We start from the raw sequence: 22,572 nt of genomic DNA, 5'->3' as shown, positions 1-22,572 counted from the left end.
TCTTCATGTTCCAGATCACTTTCAAGGTGTCCATGGGGGATTTGGAATGATCAGCTCTCCACTTCTGGCTGCACACCCTGGAGATTCTTTCTCCACATTCAGCCAGGCTTGTATTCCCTAACAATTCCCGGTACCTCATCATGTTTTCTTTGGCTAGAAGAGTAACAGTGAAAACCTTACCAATGGCACAACTCCCCTGTCCACAAGGAAAAGAAAGAAAAAGTTGTCAAGTTCTTCAAATATTTGTCCTGCTTTGCTGCAAGAGTTGTGCTGCAGTCACAGTGTGGGAAGCCAAGAGAAGCTGCAGCTGGGGGCACATCTTGTGACAGGAGCTGTGCCTTGTTCTCCAGGACAGGTTTTTGGAAAGAACAGACGGGACTGTGGAGAAGATTCTGGGAAAATTGAAACAACTTTCTTATGAAATGAAAATCAAATCAAAAGAAACAACCAATATGTTTTTCTCTATTTTTCTCTATTTATTATGTTCCCCTTTTCCATCTTGCACTTTCTCCATCCCATTCATTCCAAATGGATCTCACCTCTAAGATCTGAGACTTGGCAAGTTTTAGACACTGTAAAATACCATGAGCTATACCCAGTTTGCCTTGCCCTGTTTTCCTTGGAAAGCAATGCTGGAGACACAAGTGCAGTGCTTGGGTCGGGTACAAATTCTGCATTCAGGGAATGTGCTCAGATGGTGCCTGACCCTCAGCAGGGACAAGGCACAGCAGCAGCCAAGGGCATTTCCTGTGCCCCTGTGCAGGAGTCAAGACTCTGGCTCTTGGCTCAACACGGCAAAGTTCCCGTGTTTGGCAAGGCTCAGGGGCTGCCCGGGGAGTGCGGGGCTCGGGCCGGGGCCGAGCGGGCAACGGACAAACGGACACGGGGACAAACGGTCCCGGTGCTTCAGTTGCAGCGGCAGCAGCAGCGGCAGCAGCAGCAGCGGCGGCAGCAGCAGCAGTGAAAGCAGCGAAAGCAGCCAATTTATCACTTTTCTGTCTCTCCTCTCCCTTTCCCACTGTCCCACATTCCCTCCGGGTCTCCCTTTTCCTGCGTCCCCCTCTCTTCCAGGTTCCCTCTCCCCGTACCCGCCCGGGCCATGCCCCCGGCCCGCCCCCGGACCCGCCCACGGGCCCAGGCGGGGTTGCCCCGGCCCCGGCCCCGGCCGTCCCGCCGTGGTCTCGCCTCCGCCGGGCTCTGGCTGTGCTGGCGCTGGCGCTGCTGGGCGGGCATCATTGCCTGGGGCTGGGGCGGAATCGCTGCCCTTTGGCTCCGCCTTGCCCGATCCCGGCCCCGGCCCCGACGCAGGCTCCGGTCCCGGCCTCGGCCCCGGCCCCGACCCCGGCCCCGACCCCGGCTCCTCCCGGGGCCCGCGGAGGACACAGGCGGCGCGGTCGCTGCCGCCGCCTCCGCTGCGGCTTCCCCGGCCCGAGCTCCGCCGCTCAGCAGCGCGGCCGCTGGCCCCGAGCCGCCGCTGCCGCGTTCCAATGAGGGAACGCCTGCGGATGCCAGGCCCGGGGAGCTCGGGGAGCGCTCGGGGGCCGTTCCTGTCCCCGGGCCGAGCGCTGATGGCCGCGACTCGCCCCCAGGGAAGGCGCAGGAGGCCCTGCAGCAGCGCTACGAGCTGGGCCCGCTGCTGGGGCGCGGCGGCTTCGGCAGCGTCTTCGCGGCCACGCGACTCTCGGACGGCGCCCCGGTGAGCGGTGGGCAGAGGAGGAGGAGGAGGAGGGGGCGGAGGAGATGGCGGGGGCGCGGCGGGGCGGGCAGCGAGCTCAAGCCTCTGCTGCTCCTTGCTCGCAGGTGGCCATCAAATGTGTGCCGCGGGATCGCGTCCGGCTCTGGGGCGAGCTGGTGAGTGTGCGGGGCCAGCGGCAGAAGCCGGGGCGTGCCGGGCAGGGATGAGCCGGGGCCCGGCGCGGTGGGAGCCGCCGAGAGCCCTGCGGGGAGAGCGGGCGTGGGGTGAGCGAGGTGTGCAGAGCATCCCGGGCTGGCTGAGGGGTCCCAGTGCCCTGGCCCGGCCTCAGCCCCACTGACAGCACCGTGCTCCTCCCGCAGCCCGACGGCACCCGTGCTCCCATGGAGATTGTGCTGCTGGACAGGGTGTCCTCTGGCTGTGCTGCAGTCATTCAGCTGCTGGAGTGGCTTGAGCTCCCCGACAGCTTCGTGTTAGTGTTGGAGCGTCCACAGCGGTGCCAGGACCTCTCGCATTTGCTGGCGGAGCGGAGGTTCCTGCCAGAGGAGGAGGCGCGGGGGCTCTTTCGCCAGGTGCTGGAGGCCGTGCAGCACTGCAGCAGCTGCGGGGTCCTGCACAGGGACATAAAACCGGAGAACATCCTGCTCGACCTGGCCACAGGGCAGCTGAAATTGATCGACTTTGGCTGTGGCGCCTTCCTGCAAGACACAGCCTACACCCAGTTTGCAGGTGAGCCCTCACAGGGGATGCTCCTGGCCATCTCATGGCCCAGCCTGGCTGTGGCACCGGGGATTCCCCATGGTGCTGCCAGGATGGGATCAATGCTTGAGGCAAATTGATTTGGATGGGGGTGTGAGTGGGGCCAGCTCCCAGCCCTGCCAAGAGCCTTCAGCACCCACTGTGCCCTGGGCTGGGGCTGGGACAGCCAGCCTGACAAAAACCCCCATGGGGGTAGCAGAGGGCAGGGGTCTGACCCCATGCCCCAGAGAGTTTAGTGAGTCAGCGAGGAAGGGCTTGAACTCCTCTGCTCCCCACGTTTGCCTTGGCCTATTAACAATGTGTTGGAGGCCATGCAGGCAGGGAGGAGAGTGTGTTTTCTCTACCACGGGGTGGGTTTTTATTTGCTTGTCATGGTTGGGCCTCCCCAGTGCTTCTGCTGCCCTCTTGCAGCAGCAGTGGCTTCTTTTCCAACCCTGGGTTTGTAGCCAAGTGCCAGGTGCTGGCAAGAGGGCAGTGGGTCACCCCGTGTGCCGCTGGGGCAGCCCCCACATGCCCAGGGATGCTGGGGCCAGGCTCTGGGAGCAGCAGCATTCCCCTGATGATCTCCATCTGTGTTCCACAGGAACCCTGTCCTACAGCCCACCAGAGTGGATCCACCAGCAACGCTACCATGGCCAGGCAGCAACAATCTGGTCCCTGGGCCTCCTGCTCTACCAGCTGGTCATAGGGAAGCACCCATTCATGAGGGGCCAGCAGATCATCTGGGGGCGGATCTTGTTCCCACGACGGCTCTCCCAAGGTGAGTCCTCATCTCTGGGCACAGGGGGAACACTGGGCTTGGGAGACAGCTGTGGGCTCATGAGCATCCTGCTCTGGCAGCTGCTGAGGAGGTGGCACATGTCCTGCTCTCCTGCAAACAGGGAATCCATGGGGAAGTTGAGGCCCAGCTCTGGGCACACCCAGCATGGCCTGGGCACTGGAAGGGGGCGGCAACTTCTCCAACTGACTGGTGATTCCTGGTTTCTCTCTTCAGAATGCCAAGATATTATTAAGAGGTGTTTGTCCATGCAACCCTCGGACAGGCCATCCTTAGAAGACCTTTTGCGCGATCCTTGGATGCAGGCTGTTCATCTGCCCTAGGAGATGGGAGAGATCCACATGCACAGTTGGATCCAGGGGCCTGGCAGGTAACAGCTCCACACATTTCTTGGCAATCGGTGGCAAAGCAAACCAGGCTGTTTTTGTCGTGCCTGTAGCTCTGAGCAGGGGTCATCAGAAGGGAACACACAGCTCTTGGGCTGGAGCTGAGCTGGGCACCTGGTGTGGCAAGCACTGGTGGCCACCATTCCCCCTGCTTTTGCTTGTCTGCTTCACTGATGGCTGGGACCCTGGGCAGAGCACTGACAGCCTGGTCTGGCCCCTAGGCAAGGAGAAGGAGCCCCTGGAGAAGCTGTTACCAGCTGGGGCTGCTGCTGGAGACACCAAGGACAACCTCAAGGATGGCAATCTCTTCCTCCAGCTGGCCAGCTGAAGATGATGGATTTCAATTCTGGCATGTCTTCTTCAAAGACTCGCTCCACGCCCAATTTGCAGGTGAGTCCACAGCCAGGGGATGCTCCCAGATCTGGGCATGGCACAGCCTGGCCAGGCACCAAAGGTTCCCCCTTGGCTGGGGTGGATGCAAGCAATTCTTCAGTTGGCTGCCAAGCTGCTTTTTGTCTCTGGACAGCTGCTGAGGGGCTGGGTCTGCCATGGCTGGCTGCAGGCTGGGCACATGGCCTGCCCTCCTGCTCTGCTCCCAAAGGCAGCAGTGATGGGCAGCTTTGGGCCCAGCTCTGAGCACAGCCAGCATGGCCTGGGCACCGCGGGTGGCTGGGACAAGGGGACAGGAGCCTTCAGCTGACGGGCAGTTTCTGGTTTCTCTCCTTGCAGCCGGGCTCTGCGGATGCTGAGGCTGCTCTGGGCTCTGCCAGGGCTCTGCTGGGCTCAGCCCCAGGCACAGCTGGGCTCACCCTGCCCTCCCATTGCTCTGACAGCTTTGCATCACACGAGCCCGTTCCCAGCACACCGCCTGAGCTTTCTACTTTTGCAGGTGAGTGAGACTCTCCTGCAGGCCAAGAGATTGCACTTAGGGACACACATATAATTGGCAAGGACCCAAACTCTCCACAGTCCCAGCTGAATGCCTGCATCTGCACAGGATGTTTTCTGTGTCCCACTCTTCCTTTCTTTTTGGCTGCAATTGTGCAATTGCACTTTCTTCCTCCTCTAGAAGTGCCACTGCTGTGTTCCTGAGGCAGTGCAGTCTGGAGCTGATGGATGAAGAATCGCCCCTCTGCACTTCCAAACCAGAGCAAAAAGCTGTAAGTGGGACTTTGCATCTTTAAGAAACCCCTGAATGTTTGAAAGGGAATGTGCAGCTCATTCACAGGGTGAGAAGGAAGGGCACCTTCTAAAGGATTTGGGGTTTGACAGAGTTTAGATTCCCAGTGCTGCTTGGAGCTGGCAAGGCGCAAAGCACTTTCTTCTTGCTTCACTCCAATTTCACCACAATTTCAAATAACAATATTGGAATCAAACCCCAAAAACTTTTTCAGAAAGGTTTCTGAGGCCGGTAAGATGCATCATGCCATCAGCACATCTGCAAAGTAAATAACTGTGTTTTATGTTTCAAAAGACCAATTACACCTTAATTCAAAGTTAGAGAAGATTTTTCACTGTACGCTTGGGTTCTGTTTTTATCTTTCACATTTTATAGAAGTTTTTTTTCTTTTATTTTTCCGCATTTTTCCCCTTAAAACAGAAATCATGCTATGAAAAAGAAGTGTCCTTTGCTCCTGGTTCCTGTGTGGAGCAGCTCCCTTCCTGCTGGCTGAGCTGCTCAGGCAGAGCCCGGCAGCTCCTGGCCCTGCAGGGCTGAGGCTTTTCCCCGTTGCTGGGCACAGACTGATGGAGCAGCACTGCTGAACACAGGGACACGCAGAGGGAGCAGAGCAGCTGCCTTTGCCCACCTGAAGCTCCAAGGCCAAACTCTGAGCAGGCACGGCTGGAAGAGACTCGCAGGCTCCCTGTTGGCTCTGCTGCCCCACTTGTGCCCGGCCCAGCTCTGTGTGAGGCACAGGGAGAAGAAGGGGCAGCTCCCTCCCAGCCCCAGCCCAGGGACCCCTCCAGCCCTGGGCCTTGGGGCACTGTCAGCACCTGCTGCTCCAGCCACGGCTTGTGCTGGCACTGACAGCAACAACCAAACTGGGGCTGGTCCCGAGGGAGCAGCAGCAGTGCCTCGATCTGATCCCTCAGTGTGGGGCAGTGCTGGAAATATGATTGCAGCAGCAGCACCACCACCAGCAGCAGCACCAGCAGCACCAGCAGCACCAGCGCCAGCAGCACCAGCAGTAGCATCAGCAGCAGCACCAGCAGCAGCAGCAGCAGCAGCAGCAGCAGCAGCAGCAGCAGTACCAGCACCACCACCAGCACCAGCTTCACCAGCAGCGCCAGCAGCAGCACCACCAGCAGCACGATCAGCAGCAGCACGAGCAGCAGCACCAGGGGCAGGATCAGCACCAGCAGCAGCACCAGCAGAACCAGCTCCAGAAGCACCAACAGCAGCAGCAGCACCAAAAGCAGCACCAGCAGCAGCACGACCAGCAGCCGAAGCAGCAGCAGCAGGACCAGCAGCACCAGCAGCACCAACACCAACAGCACCAGCAGTGCCAGCAGTACCAGCACCAGCAGCACTAGCAGCAGCACCAGCAGCAGCAGCACCAGCAGCACCAGCAGTACCAGCAGCGGTAGCAGCACCAGGGACAGGACCAGCACTAGCTTCACCAGCAGTGCCAGCAGCAGCACCACCACCAGCACGAGCAGCACCAGCAGCAGCAGCACCAGCACCAGCAGCACCACCAGTGCCAGCAGCACCAGAAGCACCACCACCAGCAGCACCACCAGCACCAGCAGTAGTACCAGGGGCAAGATCAGCACCAGCAGCACCAGCACCACCAGCAGCACCACCAGCAGCAGCAACAGCAGCAGCAACAGCAGCAGTACCAGTAGTGCCAGCAGCACCAGCGGCAGTGCCAGCAGCAGCACCAGCAGCACCTGCACCAGTACCAGCAGCAGCAGCAGCACCACCAGCACCAGCAGCAGCACCAGCAGAAGCACCAGCAGCACCAGCATCACCAGCAGCAGCAGCAGCATCACCTGCAGCACCAGGACCAGCAGCACCAGCAGTACCAGCAGAACCAGCAGCAGCAGCAGCATCACCTGCAGCACCAGGACCAGCAGCACCAGCAGTACCAGCAGAACCAGCAGCAGCACTACCACCAGTGCCAGCAGCAGCACCACCAGCACCAGCAGTAGCACCAGGGGCAGGATCAGCACCAGCAGCACCAGCAGCAGCACCAGCCATAGCATCAGCAGCAGCACCAGGGGCTGGACCAGCACCAGCAGCAGCAGCAGCACCAGAAGAAGCAGCATCAGCAGCAGCATCAGTGCCAGGAGCAACAACAGCAGCAACAATAGCAGCAACAGCAGCAGCACCAGCAGCACCTGCAGCAGCACCACCAACAGCACCACCACCACCAAGAGCAGCACCAGCAGCACCAGTACCAGCAGCACCAGCAGCAGCACCAGCACCAGCAGTGCTAGCAGCAGCACCAGCAGCAGCAACAGCAGCAACAGAACCGCCAGCGCCAGCAGTAGCACCAGGGGCAGGATCAGCACCAGCAGCACCAGCAGCAGCACCAGCAGCACCAGCACCAGCACCAGCAACAGCAGCACGAGCACTGCCAGCACCAGCAGCACCAGCAGCAGCACCAGGGGCTGGACCAGCACCAGCAGCACCAGCAGCAACATCAGTGGCAGCACCAGCAGTGCCAGCACCAGCAGCAGCAGCAGCACCAGCACCAGCAGCACCAGCAACAGCAGCACGAGCACTGCCAGCACCAGCAGCACCAGCAGCAGCACCAGGGGCTGGACCAGCACCAGCAGCACCAGCAGCAGCACCAGCAGAAGCACCAGCAGCACTAGCATCACCAGCACAGAAGCAGCAGCAGCAGCAGCAGCATTTGCAGCACCAGCATCACCACCAGCAGCATCAGTGGCAGCACCAGCAGCACCAGCAGCACCAGCAGAACCAGCAGCAGCACTGCCACCAGTGCAAGCAGCAGCAGCACCAGCACCAGCACCTGCACCAGTACCAGCAGCAGCATCACCAGCACCAGCAGCACCAGCAGTATCACCAGGGGCAGGATCAGCAGCAGCAGCAGCAGCACCAGCACCAGCACTAGCACCAGCACCAGCAGCACCAGCACAGCAGCAGCAGCAGCAGCACCTGCAGCACCAGCATTACCACCAACAGCATCAGTGGCAGCACCAGAACCAGCAGGACCAGCAGCACCACCACCAGCACCTGCACCACCAGCAGCAGCAGCAGCACCAGCACCAGCAGCAGCACCAGCACCACCAGCACCAGCACCACCAGCACCACCAGCACCAGCACCAGCAGTGCCAGCACCCGCAGCAGTACCAACACCAGCACATGGAGCTGACTTTCAGTGCAGCCTCTGCCATGCTTCCCTCCCTGTGCAGCGGTGTCACAGCAGCCTGAGGCACCTGGGAGCCCTCAGTGCCAGCAGGTACTTGAGATGGCAGCCCTGGGCTCCTGCATGTTACGCCAGGAACAGAGCTGGGGACTCCCTCTCCATGTGGAGCTTCCAGATGGAAAAGGCTGCTGTGACCAGGCAGCTCCAAGGGCACAGAAAGGAGGGGCTCAACCCCTTGATCTGTGCCAGTCCCACAGTCCTGGGCAGCAGCCACCGAGCCCTGGGGGAGCAGAGGGCACAGCAAGAGGGACAAAAGCAGTCAAGGTCAGAGACTGGGAAGAGCCAGACCTGGGAGCAGGAACAGCTGCTTCATTGAACTCCTGGAGGAAGCTCTTGGCTGGTTCAAAGCCCTGAAAGGTGTGAAGGGCAGAGAAGAGGCCACACCAAACAATGCTCCTGTTTTCACACCTCCCCTCTCTGTGTCCCAGAAGGAATTGGATGAACTGTATTCTTCTCTCTGAGTCGTCTCGTTCAGTGTGAGCAGCTCAGCACCAGGAGCTGAAGGAGCTGAAGCCTCAGGCCACAAGAGCTGAGTAAGAGGGGGCTTTTGGGCCAAAGTAATGCTGCTAAGTAACGGACCTAGCTGAATGCAGCAGATAGAATCCTGCAATTATAGAATCCATTTTGCTGGAAAAGGCCTCTGAGCTCATCCAGTCCAGCCAGTCACCCAGCAGTGTCAAGCCCAGCACTAAACCTCGTCCCTGAAGTGCCAAGGTCTGAACAACAGGCCCTGAGTGAGGCCTGAACAACAGGCCCTGAGCCAAAGGTGACCTCTGGATGAACCTTCCAACCAGAGGTTATCTGTCTGTCTGCTCATTACTGAAATATGCATGGTCATTAGCACTGTGATAGATGGATCCACTCATCAATGAAACATGGATTGACCTTTCTGTGTTTAGAAGCCAGACAAGGCCATTCAATCCGACATCTGGCCTTGTTTGGGGTGTATGGACAGAGTCAACTCCCTTGGTTCCTCCTTGAGGCCTGGCCAGGCTTTGGTAGGGACGCAAGAGGAGGATGAAACCAGATGTTCCCACAGCAGAAGTGCTGTCAGTTTGTTCATTCAGCACTATCAAACCTGGGCCCTCTCTCACAGCCGGGGTTGAGCCTCACCTGTGGCTGGAGGCACCTGCAGGATTTCCCAGTGTCCAGGAGTGGCTCTCCAGTCCTTGGCTGTGACAGCTTCCCCAGCTGATGGGTGGATCTGGGGATGGCAAAGTCTGAGGGGAACTGGATCTTTGTTAATGCCTGCAGGCAATCTTTGGCAGTGATGATTGGGTGCATTGCTGAGCTGCTCCTTTTGTGATCCTTTGCTGCTTGGAGCTGCAGTAAGTGACACTGATTCCTTTAGGTGGTGTTGGTGCCTTTGGTGCTGACCCTGCCCACTGGTGAAACAAAATTGGCAAAGTCTGGCCAGATCACAACAAAATATCACTTTTTAAATGTAAATGTAAGGAATCAGTCCCATCTGAAGTTCCCAGAAGGGAAGCCCTCCCCAGAGTTCACTGGCTCTGGAGTGGGGCTGAGGTGGGAGCACTGTGCGAGCAGTGGGGCAGTCGGTTAAAAGAGGCTGAACCGCAGGATGTCTTAAAATGCATCCAAACATTGCATATGGAAAAACGAAAAGAACTTGTGGGTTTGGAAAGACAAGGATGGATTTTCTTAACAGCACCAACAGAAGGAACAGTTGTTTTTTGGAATGCTCCCACATGAAGGTACAGAAAAAGGTTTTAGTCTTGAGCTCAGGTTTGTTTGTGCAAGTAACATAATAACAATAACAATAACAACACAATAATATATATTTATATATATAACCAAAACTCAATAATGTGAAATAATGCTGAAAATACCAATTTGTGAGCTTTGGCTGCTCACTGTAACACTAAATACCCTACAAAAAAGAACTGGCAAAGACCCAAATGTCAATGGTAAACTTTGTGAATTTTATACAAGGAATAAAGGAGGAACGGATAAAACTGGCTGTTTTTATAGGGTTTGTTGATACTATGATGCAGAATGCTTTGTCTGTTCCTGTGAAAAACACACTGATTAAGACTGCTGGGTTTTTCATGTACCAGACTCTCTACAAGCTGCAGGATTGGTTGAACAGGTGAAGGAGTTGTTAAAAGAGCAGTTGATAAAATGAGGAGATGGGAACCTGTCCTGGTGGAGAACCCATCTCCCAGATGTGTTCCATGCCCTTAACAATGGGCCCACTGGGGAAATGGAAACCCGTGGGTGTGCAGGGCTGCACCCAATTTGCAAACACAACCATGGACAGTGAGACTTGGACTGCCTGGGAAATGGTTCTGGGTGTGATGGCCCCTGACAGGGCCACCCCAGAGGCTGCAGGGCTGGACCTTCCTGCACTGGAATTAATTAGGAAAAAGCCAAAGCAAATGAAAGTTAACAATACAAGAATAGGAATTCAGATTCCTCCAGGATGCTTTGGTTTGGTAACTGCTCACTTGAGCTTGGCCTTGCAAAGTGTTGATGTCATGGGAGGAGGAATTGATGCAGATTATCAAGGAGAAATTAAAGAAATTCTGTTAAAAATGAATGAACAAGATTGGATTATTCAACCCCATGACAGGTTATCACAAATATTGATATTGCAGTTTAAAAAGGATTGTGAAAGAAGGAGATCCACCTCCAATCAGCACTGTTTGTGGAGATAAAAGGTTTGGATGCAGCAGTCCTAATAATTGGTCCAGAGTGTGGGTCCAGAGGCCAAATGGCCCTCCAGAGGCAGCTGAAGGAACAGCTCTGGGGAAAGACAACACTGTTTGAATCCTGAAACCTGAGCATGAAGAATGGGAATATGTCCCTGCAGCCAAGTGTTCTCTGCCAGAAAAAGTCAATATTGTTTTACAGATGCTGCCAGAGCAAATCTCCCTGTTTGGCCCAACGACCCCTTTGGAAAATGCTCTGATCCACGGGGCTCCATGTGAAGGCTGATGTGACACTGAGGGACTTGCACACCAATTCCAGCCAGGAGCTGGAAACTGGGATCCTCTCCCCTTCGGCTGGAGAAGTGCCAGGTCCCAGTCCCTGACGGGCACCCAGGCTCCTGGCTGGAATTGGTGTGCAAGTCCCTCAGTGTCACATCAGCCTTCACATGGAGCCCCGTGGATCAGAGCATTTTCCAAAGGGGTCGTTGGGCCAAACAGGGAGATTTACTCTGGCAGCATCTGTAAAACAATATCCCATAACATCAGCTTGTTGTGGCAGAGAACACTTGGCTGCAGGGACATATTCCCATTGTTCCTGCCCAGGTCTCAGGATTCAAACACTGTTGTCTTTCCCCAGAGCTGTTCCTTCAGCTGCCTCTGGAGGGCCATTTGGCCTCTGGACCAATTATTAGGACTGGTGCATCCAAACTCTTGATCTCCATGAACAGAGGTGATTTGAGATAGATGTCCTTCTTTCACAATTGTTTTTAAAACTGCAGTATTAATAACTGTAATACCCTGCCATGGGGTTGGAAAACAAAATCTTGTTCATTATTGTTTAACAGACTTACATCAATTTTTCCTTGATAATCTGCATCAATTCCTCCTCCCATGACATCAACACTTTGCAAGGCCAAGCTCAAGTGAGCAGTTACCAAACCAAAGCATCCTGGAGGAATCTGAATTCCTATTCTTATATTGTTAACTTTCATTTGCTTTGGCTTTTTCCTAATTAATTCCAGTGCATGAAGGTCCAGCCCTGCAGCCTCTGGGGTGGCCCTGTCAGGGGCCATCACACCCAGAACCATTTCCCAGGCAGTCCAAGTCTCACTGTCCATGGTTGTGTTTGCAAATTGGGTGCAGCCCTGCACACCCACGGGTTTCCATTTCCCCAGTGGGCCCATTGTTAAGGGCATGGAACACATCTGGGAGATGGGTTCTCCACCAGGACAGGTTCCCATCTCCTCATTTTATCAACTGCTCTTTTAACAACTCCTTCACCTGTTCAACCAATCCTGCAGCTTGTAGAGAGTCTGGTACATGAAAAACCCAGCAGTCTTAATCAGTGTGTTTTTCACAGGAACAGACAAAGCATTCTGCATCATAGTATCACCAAACCCTATAGAAACAGCCAATTTCACCCCTTCCTCCTTTATTCCATGTATACAATTCACAAAAGTTTACCACTGACATTTGGGTCTTTGCCAGTCCTTTTTTGTAGGGTGCTTAGTGTTACAGTGAGCAGCCAAAGCTCACAAATCAGTACTGGCAACATTATTTCAAATTATCAATTTTTATTTATGTATATAAATATATATTATTGTGTTATATTATTATCATCATTATCATCATTATCATTATCATTATCATTATCATCATTATTATAATCATTATCATCATTGTTCTTGTTGTTGTTGTTTCACTTGCACAAACAAATCTGAGCTCAAGACTATAACCTTCTTCTGTCACTCCACATGGGAGTGTTCCAAAAACAATTGTTCCTTCTGTTGGTGCTTTTTCCTATTTGCTGTTAACAAAACCCATCCTACTCTTCCCAAACCCCCAAATTCTTTTCCTTTTTCCACATGCAATTTTTGGATTCATTTTAAGGCTGATTTACTAAAACATGGATATGATCTGGTATCAATATCCAACTGAGAAAGACAAAGACTCCTTAACTGTTTTAGGATTAAAAAGTGTATGTTTATTCACAGCACTGGGCTGATGTGTCAGGTCACCCCTTAATACACACGGCCCCAAGCACAGGTGAATACAGGCTTTTTATTTACAGAAGTATTGAATACAAATACATATTCATGACCCAGTTCCCACCAACTTTTCACTTCCTATGCTACTTAGGAAAAAAAGCAGTTAAGCATGATCCTTGAAATGGGTCGGTGGTCTTTTTCTGAGGAGGGGTCACAGAAGGGAGGAAGGGATATGGCTCTTCCTCGTTCTGCCCTTTCAACCTTTTCAATGCAAAGTGACAAATGGACCCTTGGCTGGGCTCCTTGTTTCATATCTTCAATGAGTTTCTGATTTGCAACTGTCTTATGTTCTTGAAGTTCTTTACCAGATACTTTATTTCTCACTATAAGCCCAACTGAACAAGCATAAAGTTGACAATTAGTTATTAGCCAATGCTTAACCTCTATTTTAGCAAGGCCTCTTGTGGATGCTAACTGAAACAGAGAGCACGGTGCCTGTGGAAATTGCAGGCCACATAGCTTTCTCAGTCTTGCCTGAGAAAGTGGCCTAGGAAATCATGAGGAGGAATTAAAACAATCCTCAGAGACAGAAAACAGCCTTGCAGGTGCTGTTTGTCTGTTCCTTGTTTTCTTGCAAGAGAAGGTCGAGGGGTGGTGTACCCCACTGACCAATGATAGTGATGTGTTAGTTTACTAACCAATAAGAGTTTCTTTTCTGTACTTTTCACGTATCGGTCTATAAAAAAGACCTGAGGTAATAAACCAGAGAGAAATTCTCCTGATCGACTCCCAAGAGAGTCTGTGTCGTTCTTCTCGCTGTTCCTGATAGAGCAACATCCTCTCTATCTACCTTTAATTTTAGCAAGGCCCATCTATTGATTTTAATTAGAGTTAGCAAGGCTTCTTTTTAATTAAGGCCTCACCTTCTCTAGAATCTTAAATTCTTCAAAGTTTGTGTCTCACCATGCCCCTCTGCTTTTTGTGTGTTTTGTTGTAAAAAGGCAGAATTGGCAGGATTCAGTTCTGAGGCCGATTCTGCAGCTGCTGCCTTGTGGGGCTGGTGCTGTCCCTATGCAGGCCCAGGTATTTCTCATGCAGCTTCCTCTGTGGGGGCTGTAGGAAAACTTTAGGGGAAAGTATTTTATTATCTTTCCTTGGTTAATTTTTTAGTCACCTCCCTACGCCTAAGATGGACTTGATGCGAAAAATTGGGACAGGGAGCAATTGGTTACTAAAACAAAAAATGTGATTGGCTTTAGGCAGTGGCATTGCTTGCCACTGAACTGGAACATGTTTAAAAGGAAAATGACTGGAACAAAAGGAAGGAAAATGGTACAACAACATTTGACATGGACAGTCCTCCCACAGGGATATCCAGCGTCACTGGTTTTGTTTGGGCAAGCTTTGCAGAAAATATTAAGAGAGTTTACTCCAGCCTCAGGAGTTAGGATGTTGCAGGATGTGGATGATTTGCTTTTGTCAGGGGGACAAAAGGTGGTTGAAGAGGCTACTGTAAAGCTGCTTAATTTTCTTGCTAAAAAGACTTAAGGTGTCTGAAAAGGAGGCCAGTTGGTAGGAAAAAAAATAATAATAAAAAGGTCATATATAGAGCTGTCCTGGGGTGACTTTATGATCCTGGTATCCCCAATCGTCTGGTTTATGTTATATATTAAGTTGTGCACCTTTAAGCCTGGCTCTGAGAGCGAAGGGGGCGGAAGAAGAAGTGCGCAATTTGTGTTGAAAGAAAACATCACTCCCCCACATCCCGCTCCTGGACTGTGGTGTCTGCAGCACGGACACACTGCAGGACACAGCTTCTCTCTGGCTTTTAGTTAGTTTTAGCTAGCTGAGGCAGAGGAGTTCCCTGGACCTTTGTTTTTTCCCTTTTTACCTGCATCTGTGCAAGCCTGCTCTGGACCGAACATGCAGCCAAACCCCGGGAGCTCACGCCTGTGGCCCACCGGGGCCTGGGCCTCGGCACTTTCCAGCGCCGAAAGGACTGATAAGAACCTGAGCGAGCCGAGCTACAGCACATGAAAAGGACTTTTCTTCCTAGATTTGCCATCCCATTCAACAGTGAGAGGTTTTCTTATTTAATATTATTCAATTTCTGTTAAATAAACAGCTTTTTCCACTTCTCTCCAAGGAAATTTTTTTTCCTTTCCCGGAACAGTTGGGGGGGGAGGGGTCATTTCCCTGGGGAAACCCCCACTTGGAGATTTCCTCCTAAATTGGCCTTAAAGAAGGACAAAAGGCCAACAAAACTCCACAAAAATGCCACAAAATTCCTTAAATCTTCTCAAAACCCTACCAAATTCCAAAAAATCCCACAAAATCTCCTCCAATTTCCACACAATTGCAGAAAAATACCACAAGATTGAAGAAAAATCCCACAAAATACCCTAAATCTTTCCAAAACGCTATGAAATTCCAGAAACATCCCAAAAAATTCTTTACAAATTTCCACAAAATCTCAGAAAAATCCCTCAAAATTCTTCAAGTCTCCTCAAAATGCCACAAAATGCCACAAAAACCCCACCAAATTCCAGAAACATCCCACAAAATCTCCTCCAATTTCCAGAAAATCTAAGAAAAATCTCTCAAAATTCTTCAAGTCTCCCCAAAATCCCACAGAATGCCAAAACATTCCACAACATGCCAAAAAAATTCCACAAAATTCAAGAAATGTCACACAAAATTCAAGAAAAATCCCACAAAATTCCAGAAATATCCCACTAAATTCCTGAAAAATCCAACATAATTCCCTAAATCTTCTCAAAACGCTACCAAATTCCAGAAACATCCCACAAAATTTTCTCCAATTTCCTACAAAATTCCAGAAAAATCCCACAATATCTCTGCCAATTTTGACAATATTCCAGAAAAACCTCACAAAATCCTTGGAAAACCTCACAAAATTCAAGAAAAATCCCATAAAATTCCAGAAACATCCCAAAAAATCTCAATATCCCACTAATATTCAAAAAAATCCCACAAAATTCCCTAAATCTCCTCAAAATATTTCCAAATTCCAGAAAAATCCCACTTAATTCCAGAGAAATCCCACAAAATCTCATCAATATCCTGGTAAATTGCAGAAAAATCACAAAAAATTTCCTAAATCTCCTCAAAACCCTACCAAATTCCAGAAACATCCCACAAAATTCCAGAAAAATCCCACAAAATTGCCTGAATATCCCATAAAATTCAAGAACAATCCTTCAAAATTCCAGAAAAGTCCCACAAAATTTCCGAAAAATCCCACAAAATTTCCGAAAAATCCCACAAAAATAATTTTAAAAAATCCTACAAAATTTTAGGCAATTCTAGAACATTCACAAAAATCCCACAAAATTCAAGAAACATCCCACAAAATTATTTTCATTTGTTCAAAGTCTCACATACTTCCACAAAAATCCCACAAAATTGAAAAAAAATCCCACAAAATTCCCTAAATCTTCTCAAAATGCTACCAAATTCCAGAAATATTCCACAATATCTCCACAAATTTCCACAAAATCTAAGGAAAATCCCTTAGAATTCTTCAAGTCTCCTCAAAATCCCACAAAATTCCATGAGAATCCCACAAAATTCCAGAAAAATCCCACAAAATTCCAGAAAAATCCCACAAAATTCCAGTAAAATCTGATGAAATTGTTAGCGTTCAGGAACACACATAATCACAAATGATTGTATGCGGGGGCTTTATTAAGAGATCTGGGTGTCAGGGGTTCACATACCCAAATCTGACCCATCTTGGTTTTGAGTTGAACATGTTTTATACTCTGTTATTATATAACTTATATATTAATTATTAAACTTACATTGTTCTATTGTATGCATTGTTTTTACCCAAGCATGGATTTCTCCTGATCCCCCCCAGCCCCCTAACATTGTTCCTCATGTTCTTTAAACAATAATTATAGCTAATCACATCTAACAATTGTATCATGATCATCTACTGATTACACAGGTGCAGTTTTGACCTGATTTTTAGCAAGTACAAGGCCTAACATTTCCCAGGGCCAACTTTTCCCAGGCTTGGCAAACCTAACTTTCTAAGTCCCTGGATTTTCTAAGATTTTGAGACCTTTTACTATCATTACATATTTGTATTATATATTTGATATTACATATCTAAATGAAAGCATTTTCACTTCACTATAAGTGCAAATGTTTTCACTTGATACAGTTCTTTGTTTCTGAGTTTATACTTGATGTTCTTTGAATCCTTGATTGATGTAAACCTCATCCAGGTGAGCTGTCCTGGATGCTGTCAGGAACTGGAGAACCAGAAGATGGTGGATCTCACATCAGTGCCTTTATTATTTTCTGGTTCCAGGACATTTTCTTCTGTATTTCTACCTTGAAGATGCTGCAAACTAACCAAATTGCTAAGAATACAATTAGTAAGATTATGGCACTCTCAATGATAGATTTACTCCATGACCTCACATTCCACCCTAACCCTTTGAAGATTCTGCCTAACCAATTGTAGTCAAATCCTTTTGTTCTTCCTGTGCTCCATGCTCTATTTGTTGCAACTGATTGATGTCATATTCTACATCTGCAGTTACATTTGGGATGTGGATGCAGCAATGATCAATCCATCCCTTTAAAAAACCCACACACTCCATGCTCTTTCAGGAGTAGTAAATTGTAATTGTACGTTTAGTTCTTTAAATCTTTCTCAGGTCACTCTTGCTAATTTATCTACCTGACCTGTAAGTTTGTACAACATTTCTTTATTCTGATAGCTTGCTATAGGACCGAGCAAAGACTCTAGGGCCCACCCAAATTTCACTCTACTAAAGGGTTCTTGCCAAGTGTCATCTTGATTCTATTCCTATCTTAATCCTTCCTAGCTCTGCCTGTGTCTAGCCACTGAGTTGATTTTGCCATTGTTAGCATCCATACCAAGATTAATTTTTGTTTTAGCAATTTTACCAATGTTTCTGCACCCCAATGGCATTTGTTATGTTTAATTTGTAGAACTTCTCTCATTATCAAGGGGGTTAACACTATTTGTCTTTGTGCAGTAACATACCACTCTTCTGAATTATTTTGTGCATTTAGCTAATGTCCCAATTTCTCATCTTCTACTGAATATTTTGGTTTTGGAGGCAAATTACATTGAGATACATTAACATTTAAAGGTATCAATGCCATTGTTGTTTGCACTTCTAAAGCAATCTGTCGAGCTGTCCAGTCTGCTTTTCGATTTTCCTCACAAATTTTGGAGTTTCTTGATTGGTGTGCTTTACACTGTATAATTGCTACTTGTTCAGGTTTTTGTATTGCTTTTATCAATTGCAGGACTGTATCTTGATGTTTAACGTGTGTACCTTGAGAAGCCAGTAGTCTTCTTTCTTTCTACAGTGCTCCATGTACATGTACTACTCCAAAAGCATACTTTGAGTCAGTCCATATGTTTACCCTTTTCCCTTTACTCAATTCTAGTGCTCTGCTTAAGGCAGCCAGTTCTGCCCTCTGGGCAGATGAATTTGGTGATTTGTATTTGGTATTTGCTTTTGCCTCCACTATTGTACTGACTGTTGTTACCGCATATCCAGCGTATCTGGTCCCGTTCTCCACCAAGCTGCTTCCATCTGTGAATAGCTCTCACTCTGCTTGCTCTAGTGGGATGTCTTTCAGGTCTTCTCTTGCCAAATAGGTGTACTCTATTACTTCTACACAGTTGTGCTCTAATGGGCCTTCTTCAGTTGTGGTAGCCAGGAACAAAGCTGGATTCAAGAGGTTAGTTGTCTTTTGTGTGACATCATCCTGCTCAGTCAGGATTACCTGGCATCATCCTGCTTGGAGATAGCCAATGGCCCCCCTTTTGTTCTAAAACAGTGGTCACCATGTGTGGCACGTAGACATCTATGTCTCTACCCATTGTGAGTTTCCTGGCTTCTTGTATCAGCATCACAGTGGCTGCGACTGCCCACAGGCATGAAGGCCATCTGGCACTCTCGTTGTCAAGTTGTTTGGAGAAGTAGCCTACCGGCCTTTTCCAGCCTCCCAAAGGTTGGGTCAGCACTCCCAGTGCTAGGTGTAGTCTTTCATGCACAAACAGGTGAATATCTTTGGGTAAATCAGGCAGTCCTAATGCCGGAGCCATTGTCAATGCCTCCTTCAGTTTGAGGAAGGTCTCCTTCTGTGGTTTGCCCCAGGTAAATGGTTGTGTCTTCTGGGCTTCATACAGGGGTTTTGCAATTAGTCCATAATCCATGATCCACAGGTGGCACCACCCTGTCATCCCAAGGAAAACTCGCAGCTCATGCAGCTTCTGGGGTTCTGGAATAGCACAAATAGCTTGAATATGATCAGTACCCAGCTTATGTTGCCCTTGTGAGATTTCACATCCCATGTAAATCACAGTTTGCCAGGCAATTTGTGCCTTCTCTTTAGACACCTTATATCCTTCCATTCCCAGCTGATTTAAAATTTCAATTGTTACCTTTATGCAGGTTGTTTTCTCTTCTGTAATTGTCAGTGTATCATCAACATACTGTAACAGCAGGTATTGTTCTCTCAGTACTTGCTCATTCTCAGTCCAAATCTCCAGCTCCTTAAATAGCTGGCTTCCAAATAGGGTTGGACTGTTCTTGTATCCTTGTGGGAGGTGTGTCCAGGTGAGCTGAGTTTTCCTTCCATTTTCTGGATTTTCCCACTCAAAGGCAAGTAGTTTCCTACTTTCTTTGTCAAGGGTATGCAGAAAAATTGAGATACATTAAGTGTGTTATCTCATATATTTGTCTCATATATTTATCTCATATATTTTTATCATATATATTTGTCAAGGGGTATGCAGAAAAAGGCATCTTTTAAATCAATTACAGTAAACCATTTATATTTCTCTTTTATGGATGTTAACAATGTGCAAGGATTAGCTACCACTGGGTAAATATCTTTAGTTATTGCATTTATTGCTCTCAAATCCTGTACTAGTCTGTATTGGTCAACACAGAAATTTGGGCTCTAGCATTAACTACAGAAGTAATAGGCACACATTTGGGACCCACCATTGCTAAAATCAGTATGTCTCCAGTTTTGTTATTTCTAGTGAGCATTTTAAATACAACCAACCTCCACCTCTCTGCTCACCCATGAGAGGCAGAGTTACCAGTTTCCCTGATTCTGAGGCTGTTTGGACTCCACTCCCAGAAGCTGAGAAGGAGACTGCTTTGGCTCACAGCCCAGAGCCTGTGGAGGTGTGCTGGGTTATACAGTGGGGCATTCGATACAATGAACCTGGGACAGTGTTAATTAGAAACTACTTTACTCAACTTTTAAGTGATAAGTCATCCATTATGTTTCTGGGGACCCTCTTCTTTATCCTTAGTGACCACCAGTACTGGTGGTTAGAGATTTGTTTTCTCTTTTCTGGGTTTTCATTAAGAGAACCAATGTATCTAACACCCTTTGCTTTCTCTGATTTTTCTTCTGGGATTTTTACAGGTCCATAATTTCTACTGTAATTAATTAACTCTTTTGCAACTTTGCTCCATGTCCAAATTTTATGGTTCCTAGCAGGAGAACGCAGTTGTGAACCTGTCGGCTGAGAGGGGGTGGTGAAGGGAGTAAACCCAGGATCAGCGGAACCAGGTCAATCAGTCGGGTTCCCAAGAAATCTATCTAGTCTATCCACAGGGGTTATAGCTGCTATGGTTTTGGGGGTTTTTTATGAGAAAAATTGCTGTAGGTTTAAGTGATTCTGGAAGGCCTTGAATTAAAGAGATCATAATTTCAGTTCTCACAGGTAACAACACTGGTGATTTAGAACCAGCAATTAATTTTCTTTTGTGTATCATTTGCAAGCAGGCAGCTTTGTGAATGTTTTCCAGTAGTTGGTTGGGGGTACCAACTATAGCTATAGGGTCCCCCCTCTCCAAGGGGTTAAGCCCTTCTGCCTGATAAGCTGCATGCTGATTTAGAGCCCATGGGTTATGTCTGTCTCCTGTTGTTACGAAGACTCCATGTCCCCAGTACCCACTGGCTTCCTGTTCTCTCAATCGAATTTAATCACCTCCAGTAAGAGACACTCAGAATACATATTCTGTCTCTGATTCATGAGGCAGACTCCCGTACTCCCTTTTTTTTTTTTTTTTTTCTTTTTCTTTATTTTCAGTCATTATATGCGGATCCTTTTCATTATTGATATAATTATATTATATTGTCTTTTAATTAGAGGTTTCAAACTAAGACACCGGTGTTCCCCACAATTTTATCCAAGTTAGCTCCTTTTGAGGGTAAATTTGATTAATGAGAGAGGTTTCCCTCTCGTTTCCTTTAGCAAGTCAGCATTTTTTGAATTTTTATCATGGAGGGCTACTCACAACAGATTGATCTTACTCCTTTCTTCATCCAATTGTTTTTGCAAAATTTTAACAAGGTTTTGGAGGGAGTCTATTATAGTTCTTTCCTCACTTCTTCACTTAAAGCGAGTTTCTATAGCTGCTGTAAGACAAGCTCCCAAAACTGAGCAGAGTATAGTTTTATTTTTGCCCAGTTTAAATTCTTTTTCATGTTGTAAATAAAACATAGTCTATCAATCACATTTTCCAAATTAAACCAATTATTAAGCACCAACTTTTCCCTCCTGGAGGTCTGGCACTGTGTTTTGCTAACAAAGCATAACATGCATAAAATGCAGCTTTAACTTCTGCAGACATTTTCGGTCATTTTTACAGAGGGAAAAACCACTACAGGAAGGTATAAACTTAAATTATACACACACACACACAGATTTTTGCTTCCCTGTATGGGTAAAAAGGAAAAATCTGCTTGGGAGGCACTCCTTCAGTTTAAAATTCTGGTTGTCTCTTTGCTACACCAAGCTGTCAAAATTCATACACACAACAACAAAAACAGTCCCGCCCTTTTGCACTAAGAGATCTTTTGTGAAATTCTGCAGACAGAGCCCTCAAGTGAGTGTGGGGTGCTTTTCACCTCGGCGTGTGCAGTTTGCGGGAAATTCAAGTTGCCCCCCTTGCTTTCTAGACACCACTCACTCTTTGGGAGTGTCGGGCTGGGTGCAACTGGAGCAAAACGTCCTTCCCCTAATACAGACTGCACAACAAACCTGCAGCCCCTTCTGTCTGTCAGAAATCCTGTCCGTGACTCCAGTTTAAATGCCACGATTCGCTAACGCGAGTGGGACTCGTGAGAGGTTTGTTTGATCTCAGAGTGCAAGACGGACACAAGGGATTTCAGTTTAAATCACAACAACAATAATGTACCTTTATTTTAGTGCCAACAAGGGTTATGCGAGAGAGGAGAGGAAGAGAGGGTGAGATAAAGAAAACAAAGTAAAGAGAGAGAAGAGGGGGTTATAGCTACCAACAGAAGAGACGGGGTTGCTGGGGTCTTTTTCTGTGGGAAGATTTGGCCAAAATTATCTTAGTCTTATGTAATTCTTCCCCAATGTTACCTTGTTTCCAATGTGCTAATAAGCACCCAAAGGAGAAGTATCTGGTATGGGAGCATTGCTGCCCAAAATCCCTTTAAGTTTCTCCATATTGTAACTATAATAAACCACAAATGCTGGATCTGCAACGCTATTGCAGTCGTCTGACAGACGGCGCCTACGCAACTAACTCAAAGATTTCTGGGAGTAACACTTTTCTCTCTCTGAGAGAAAGTGCCTTGCCTCCAAGGGAGAGCCAGGATCTCTGAATCAGCTGGTTTCCTGACCCCCACAGTAAAGCACCTTACCTTTCTCTCCTGGGGAAATTGTGAGCAGCAGAGACGGTCGCAGCTGATGGGGTCCCCAAGAATTCCTCGGTGCTGGCTGGAGCGTGATCGGGTCGTGAGTTTGCTCAGCAGCACTCACAAGGTCCCATCTGGGGTCGCCAAAATGTTAGTGTTCAGGAACACACATAATCACAGAATGA

General features: G+C 48.7%; 1 protein-coding gene and 1 pseudogene across 1 annotated transcript; both read left to right on the top strand.

Annotated features, from left to right (window-relative positions):
• The first annotated feature begins 1,099 nt into the window (after positions 1-1,099).
• Positions 1,100-3,604, top strand: LOC147646827 (serine/threonine-protein kinase pim-1-like; annotated as a pseudogene).
• Positions 3,605-3,967: 363 nt separating this feature from the next.
• On the top strand, positions 3,968-9,989 carry LOC147646826 (uncharacterized). The gene is made up of 3 exons (XM_086872953.1): positions 3,968-4,006; positions 5,721-6,639; positions 6,704-9,989. The coding sequence occupies exons 1-3, from the start codon at positions 3,968-3,970 to the stop codon at positions 7,696-7,698; spliced, it is 1,953 nt and encodes a 650-aa protein (XP_086729079.1). The 3' UTR covers positions 7,699-9,989.
• The last annotated feature ends 12,583 nt before the right edge of the window (positions 9,990-22,572 follow it).

Source organism: Cyanistes caeruleus, unplaced genomic scaffold (assembly GCF_971803275.1).
Source record: "Cyanistes caeruleus unplaced genomic scaffold, bCyaCae1.hap1.1 HAP1_SCAFFOLD_78, whole genome shotgun sequence".
In the NCBI taxonomy this organism is placed as follows: domain Eukaryota; kingdom Metazoa; phylum Chordata; class Aves; order Passeriformes; family Paridae; genus Cyanistes; species Cyanistes caeruleus.
This window is presented reverse-complemented; position numbering and strand designations above follow the sequence as displayed.